This window comes from the organism of the source record quoted next, unplaced genomic scaffold (genome assembly GCF_019419815.1).
Source record: "Pyrus x bretschneideri cultivar Hongxiangsu unplaced genomic scaffold, Pyrus_bretschneideri_v1 Contig155, whole genome shotgun sequence".
Lineage (NCBI taxonomy): Eukaryota > Viridiplantae > Streptophyta > Magnoliopsida > Rosales > Rosaceae > Pyrus > Pyrus x bretschneideri.
The window spans coordinates 65,344-72,973 of record NW_025999452.1 but is presented as its reverse complement, the minus strand read 5'-3'; the positions used below and the strand labels follow the sequence as shown (position 1 = coordinate 72,973).

Genomic DNA, 7,630 nt, shown 5'->3' with positions numbered 1-7,630 from the left:
GACCTCAAAATGAAATACAAAAATTCCAATTCAAATTGATGTGACTAGGGATGGCAACGGTTCGGTTTGGGGACGGAAATACTATATCCATCCCCATAACCACAAAAATTAACCATACCCATAACCGCAAAATAACCATCAAGGATTATCCATAACCATATCCACCAGGTAACGGATTTTCAATCGGTTATCGGTTATATCCATCTTTGTAAAAAAAAAAAATTATATTAATCCAATTGATGCACTATAAATTTTAGTAAATACTAATTCTGCCATTAAATTGCCACATCCAATTACAAAAAATATAACAATATATATTTGAAGTTGTTCGTGATAAGCCAATATGATAAATTGGTCCAATAAAAAAGAAAAAGAGGACAAAAACAAATACGAAAGGAAGACAAAACAAATTGTCTAATCATTTCAAAACTTGTGATGACAAAAGAACGACGTTTGATGCATAATAAAGATAGTATAGAATTGATGAGGTTGTTGGTATGTGCTATGTATGATGTTTGGTGCATAATAAAGATAGTATAGGGTTTGATTCATGCATAATGAATTAGTACTATAGGGGTAGGAATAATTGAATATGTTGTGGGCATGATTCCAAGATTTCGAAAGGCATAATTGAATAAAATTATAATATATATCAAATATATATATATATATATATAATATTCGGATTGGATTTGGGTACGGATATGGATTGGGTACCCTTATAACCATATCCAAAATCATAACCGAATAAAGTTCACGGTTTTTCTCTATATCCAAACCATACCCGAATTTTCATATCCAAATCCAATCCATTTGGACGGTTATCCACGGTTATCGAGTTTAACAGTTAGAATTGCCATCCCTAGATGTGACACTATTTATTTTTGTTTATTTTTAAGTATATTTCTAATAAATAATGTATTTGTTGTGTTACCTGACTAACATTAATTAGTGTTGATATTTTGGGGAAAGTTTCGATGACTTTGTCAATTCAAGACCACCAATGAGGAGGGGTTTTGTTGCTTTCTCATAAATGGCCAAAACACGTATGGTGCAAGAGACCTTATCAGCTTGTGTACTTCAGAGATATTTCATAAATCATCATACAATACTAGTACAAGGCATGTGTAAGAAACATGGCTAAAATCAAGAATTCCTGAACTAAATGAACGGCCTAGAAACAGCATCCACTTAAAAATTCCCACTTATGTTTATGTACAGATTTTCTTTCGTTGTTGGTATTTTTTCTTATCTCTATGCATTTCACCGATCTTTTCTCTTTCCATACTATACTCTAAACAATATTCTAAATTAGTAATTTCCACTGCATGTCCATATTAAACTTTGCAATTTGACAGTAAACTTAAAAAAAACACTTGCATACGCTTAATTTAATCATTAGATATAATTGAAGAAATAATATTTTTCACACTCACATCATTTAAGTTACAACACTAGTAGTTAACTATTGTATAACTCTCCACGCTCAGTCCAGAATGATTGAGCCTAAACGTACAGGAAGTATCAAAATCGCTACCCTAGTGAAATACTCTCTTACGAAAACTATATATATATATGTGTATTATTATTATTTTTTAATTGAGCAAGCACAATGATAGAGAGGGCTTAGCTATCTACTAAAGGCCTTCAATGAATCTGTAAAAGTGAGCAGCAGGCATTAGGTACTATGAATTCTTTGGTGAGAAGGTATCCCAAGGCATTCAATTCTCTCCTGAGTCTCAACAAAGCAAAGAGGGTGCAACTCCCTCAAGAACCTTGCCGTGACAGAGACAAACCCTACAGTACTACAAATACTCACCATCTACGTCCTACACCACACTCCTCCCAAAAAACAAAGTACAACTCGAAAAAAAATTAATTAACTGTTAGAATAGAATTATTGTAATTTTGTATTAGGTCCTAGGGTTTTCTATATATCTTTTTCTGAACTAACGATATTATCTATATTTAGGGAAAGGGAGAGTAGACTTAACCTCACAATGGACTAACAATAATGAGTTAAGGATCCTCTTTGTGAGGATTTTAGGGATCCTCCAATCACATCCGTTCATCATACATCGTGTGACCATTTTTTGTCAGGTACTGTTTATATTCAATTTTAAATAAAAAAAGTTCTAATGATTTTTGGCCGCACAATGAACGATGAACGGATGTGATTGGAGGAACCTCCTGGAGCAATAATGAGGTTCAAATTCACCTTTGGCGAGATCCGAACCTAATACCTCTCCCTTATAAGTGAAGAAGAATACCATTAAACCGTAGTACTAATTAAGTGGTGGTTTTCCATATATCTTGAATTGATTAATTAGTTTTAATCAGGTCCTAGGGTTTTCTATATACATCATGAATTGATTAATTAATCTTAATCAGGAAAAACAGCATACCTTAACTGGTTTTATTATTTTCCTTGAAACTGAACTTCTTTATGTAGTTCATGCTGGAAACCTAGATACTATAGCTAGTTCATAATGCATTAATTTATGACTTTGGGCTATTTCTGACCGAAATATAGAGACTGGACCAAAATATATAGGGATTACAGATGGAGAACTAAATTCATTGCCGAGCAAGCTTACCTTGTTTTATGAACAACTTACTTACGGAAATCACAAATTAATAAAACACAAAGGAACCCAAAAAAAACAAAATAAAATAAAACAATATGAACACTCTCCGGATGGATAGTATAAGTACTAACTACGATACATAATTAGCATAATTTGCTTCTATAAACACATAAAGCCCTCTAGTTTAATAAGCCTTGTATAATCACTCACACTCTTTAGATAGTCTTTAATACATGACATCCTTGAGAAGCTTGTACCTGCGCGTAGTGGTTCTTGGTGATGGCGCGCCGCTGCTAGGATGGTTCTTGGTGTTAGCTTTTTCACTGCTACCACCTTCTTGTTGATGATCGTGTTGCTTGATCTTGTGATCCCCGGAGTATTCTGACCGGCTCGAGGCACCTCCAGTCTCGATTCCTCCTCTGGTCACCATGCTTGATTTCTTGGAAGAGCTACCGTGCCTTGTTGTGCTCCTCTCTTGATCACTTCGGCACCAATCGCACAGTTCAATTGGCTCCGCATACTCTCTATAATAGTTACTACAATACCTAGAATTAACAACTGTTGTCTATGAGATTCGACCTTATTGATTGAGAAATTAATTCATAAGCACATAACACAATTTCACATGGGTATCGTGCTTAATTAGTAAATGAGTTTTTCTTGTTCTTATCAGCTTTATATTAATTGAAATATTGACATAATAGGACTAGGCATGGTTGCAGCATTATAGACATTTTTATACAAATATATGTTGTTGATGATGACATAGGATGCATATCTCATGGTCTTATTATACCATGATGATCATGAGCATCATATATATGATGCATGGTACCAATAATAATAGGTAGGTTTGGTGGGTGTTTTATAAAGATGGGTTTTTAACTCTACCAATTCAGTTATCAATACCTATCACACGTATGAACCATGAATCCATGAATCCATGATCATGTTCATGATGATACAAATATATATGATGTCCTTACAGTTTACATACATACATACATACATAGCAAATATCATATCTTTACATTATGTATGATGCATGACATATATGAGATGATGATGGTGATGATGATGATGATGATAATGATGATGATGATGATGGGCGATGGCGAAAATACATACGAGTGTTGAAAGCGATCGCGGCAATTGTTGCAGCGGAAGAGCTTGTCAGGAAAACCCACGTCACCACACATGCAGCAAACAGTTTGAAGATCCACCATCTTCGTTTCTTGAATCAATTCAGGAGTTACACAGAATATTATCTCTATATATCAATTTATCAACAAACACAATCCATAACCGAGAGAGAGTCGGAGAGATAAGTACAAGAAGAGAGAAGGAGAGGGAGAGAGAGAGAGACAGATGAGGGCTAATGGTTTTGGAGTCGGTGTGTAAATTCCATATTTATATATGAAATTAATAAAATTCTATATATTATATCTATATTAGTGGAGATATATACACAGGTAGACCACAGGTTGCTTGCAGTCGTTTTCAGTTAGGGCAGAGGGGGAGGAGAGGTGAACCTTAAAATGGAGGTGGGAAAATGACACTTCTGCCCCCATGCTGAGAGCTTTGCTTCTTGATTCCCTTTCCTATCTTTTCTTTTGCATTTCATTGTCCCAGTTAATATAGGACTATTATTAATTAATTGACATTCCTTAAAAAAAATTAAAATTGCATGTTACGAGTGCTACCACTACGCTCCTCGATGATAAAGTGTGATGTACGCTCTTGGATTCTATGTGTGTGTATATGAACTTTTGCACACGTTTCAGATTTCATCGTACACAAACTACTATTCCATCGATTAAGAATATATATAAAAACACTCACTATTGATATTATATATTTTGATGTTTAATTGCTTATACTTCACATCTTGATGTGGTTACTGTTAATTTTTTATATGGAGGCAAAGCGCAACTTGTTAGCTTCCCTTGAGTATAGGTGGTGCATGAAGTATTCCTTCATGAATACTCAAAAACACGATGGGGGAACATGCACAAACTTTTGCAAATTTAGGCCATATTTAGGATATACGTTTAATTTATTATGTTTAGGACAATACTTGTATCCTCCAACAAGGAGTGCACATATTTCACCCTTTACGAATAACGTATCGTCATTGTATATAAAGTTCATAATCTGAATGTTAAATTTGTAACTCTTTGTATGAAGATTATCCCTACAAAAAATTGTTCCTATCAAAGATTGTTAATGCCTCCAAATGTAGAGAACAAATGGACGACTTGAGTACCAAGTAATATATTTATAATGAATCATATATTTAGTTAATACCTTTGGATGACTAAACAATCTCCAATTCGAATGATTTTTTTTTTTATTATTTGTAGGAATGATCTTCAAACAAACATTAAGAAATTTGAAGGTTTCAATTATAAGATTTATACGATACATATATGTTATTCGCAAGATGGGAGATATGTGTATTCTGAGTAATGTAAGTATTATCCTCTTTAAAAATTTAAGTTTTTATTTTTAAATAATCACTTGAAATTGCTTCATGAATAAGCACTTACCACCACATGCTTCTTTAGAAATACTAAAATGTTTTCTAACTCAAAAATCATTTCACAATTTAGGACAATTAACATTGCAAAAAAATGTTTGCAGTTATTAGAAATCTCTTTTAGCCTTCAACTGAGGTAGAAGGCATCAAATGGATACTCTATTGATGAACCAAGGGGATTTTAGTTGACTGTTTTCACTTACTTTATTGTCATTTACCTATGCTTGAGTGTGTAATCTTGTAACTCATTAACTTGCTATAGATTTTCTCTTATTTAAGTACCTTTATGTTTGGAATATCATCTATACTGTCAGATAACAGAGCAATCCTTCTTAGTTCAATAAAACTTCGGAATTAATTTGGCTCCTCAATAAACAAGGAGGAGTTCCTTTACAATTCACTATGTAGCCGAGTCACAAAACTATTCAAGCTTATAATTGTAACTGTCCATATTATAAATTATTTTGTAAAGATCACCTCATATCATCTCTACAAAAAATCAATTAAATATGAGAAAGTTTTGTCATTGAACTATATAAAAACAGATGAAGGGATTCGGTAAAGTTTTGTCACTGAACTATATAGAAACAGATGAAGGGATTTGGTAAATGAATTATGAACTGTCTATTTGTTTGTTACAAGTGATTGACTAAACAACCTTCTAGTTTTGCGTATGTTTCATGAATCGGTCACTAAGTGAATTGAAGAGGAACTCATTCTCAATCTTGAAGAGTCAATGTAGACATGTAAATTTCATTGCATACAAATGATGCATCACAAAGCTTCACGTGGCATATGACTCATCACAAATGGACAAGTCATCAGTGATACGTGGCACAAATCAAGCAAAGGGAGCTCAAAAGCCTTCCTAAAATTCAGCAACGGGGAAGAAATCTCCTTTAAATTGGCAAGGGGCACAAATTGCTCCTAAAACCGGAAAGAAAGCTAAAGCATCTTAACAAAACAAGCAAGAATTGAAGACTGCTCACAAAATAGGCAACAAGCCCTATATATTTCGACCAAGCAAGGGAAAGTGGCTGAAAACAAGACACAAAGCATGCCTAAATTCTCCCATGGACGAATCAAGACACAAATCAAAGCCAAATCCATCTGAAGGCAAGCTTTGAGAAGTCTATAAATACAAGGTCCTTGGACAAGCATAAGGTTGACAATTTCTACGTTGAAGGACCGAAATTCTCATAAAAGAGAACCCTTGCCAAATCTTAGAAGACTAATACATTGCCAAAGCTCTGTTCGAAGAATGTAAAACCAAAGCCGAAGCTTTCTTTCGACCAAAGCTGAACCTTTCCATTGAAGAATCAATAAGCACTTGTGCCGATTCCTTCAAGACTTTGTTGCAAGCTTAAAACTTGTAACGACGTTCGATTCAAAATCAACTCGCCAAGACCCTTGAATCAACAAAATCCTACATCAACACTACCTTTGTCACAACTTTGAGGTGAAGACTATCCACGCATTGTTTCAAGCTTAAAACTTGAAGCAATCGTTCAATCGTTCGTCTGAGATCAAGTCATTGCGACCCTTGGATCAACAACCTACGCATCTATATCAAATTTGAAGACTGAATTAGAGGAAAATTGTAAACAGAGATTGTAACCCTACAAATTCATCAACATAAATCTACTCTGTATACGTGTTTTCATTTCATTCGTTATAGAATTTTTGTGTAAATGGGTGTTCTGACAAGGTGACTTACTAATTGGGTGTTGCTTCTCAATCAATACGAGATCATCTACGTCCCAGCTAAAGCCGTCAAGGGATAAGCACTAGCAGACTTCCTTGTCAGTTATCCAATCCTAACCGATTGGAAAATCTCATACAACTTCCCTGACGAGGAGGTGTTCTACATCGACATCTTCTCGACATGGACAATGTTATTTGACGGATCAGCACGAACGGACAAAGTAAGGGCAGGAGTAGTATTCAAGTTGCCACAAAGACAAGTACTACCATATTCCTTTTGACTAAGCGAGCTATGCTCCAAAAACGAGAAATGTGTGGCGACTCTAAGCTTATACTTAATCAACTATTGTCTGAATATGAAGTAAGGAAAGAGGATATCCTCCAATACTTTCGACTAGCAACTCAACTACTACAAAAGTTCGAGGTCGTGACATTAGAACATGTGCCAAGAAAAGAAAATCAAATGGTGGACGCTCTCGCTAACCTAGCCTCAAATATGGCGCTAGGAGCAGACGAAGCTGCGAACGTGCCAGTTTGCCAAAGATGGGTGATCTTGTTTGTCACTGAAATGCTACTAGACGATACAAACGTCATATTAGTACTTCTAGTCGACATTGAAGAGTAGAGACATCCACTGATCGACTACTTGGATCATGGAAAGCTTCCAGACAATCCTAGACACCGCTCTGAAATACATCGACGAGCACCTCGCTTCCTCTACTACAAATGAACACTCTATCGACACTATTTTGAAAGAATACTTCTAAGATGCCTAGGTAAGAAAAAAGCCAATCAAGCC

The 7,630-nt window shown here is 34.9% G+C and overlaps 1 protein-coding gene across 1 annotated transcript; it reads right to left on the bottom strand.

The window, feature by feature from the left end:
- Nucleotides 1-2,650: 2,650 nt before the first annotated feature.
- Nucleotides 2,651-4,007, bottom strand: LOC125475659. Its single transcript, XM_048580651.1, has 2 exons — nt 3,717-4,007; nt 2,651-3,133 (listed from the first exon to the last, which is right to left on the bottom strand). Exons 1-2 carry the CDS (start codon nt 3,812-3,814, stop codon nt 2,815-2,817), a joined length of 417 nt encoding a protein of 138 aa, XP_048436608.1. The 5' UTR covers nt 3,815-4,007; the 3' UTR covers nt 2,651-2,814.
- Between the last annotated feature and the right edge of the window lie 3,623 nt (nt 4,008-7,630).

Excerpts from the sequence above, each read along its gene's own strand:
- LOC125475659 (XM_048580651.1), bottom strand. The coding sequence starts at position 3,814 with ATGGTGGATCTTCAAACTGTTTGCTGCATGTGTGGTGACGTGGGTTTT. Across the intron at positions 3,134-3,716 it reads CGCGATCGCTTTCAACACTC|GTATTGTAGTAACTATTATA; the intron begins GTATGTATTTTC and ends TGTTAATTCTAG.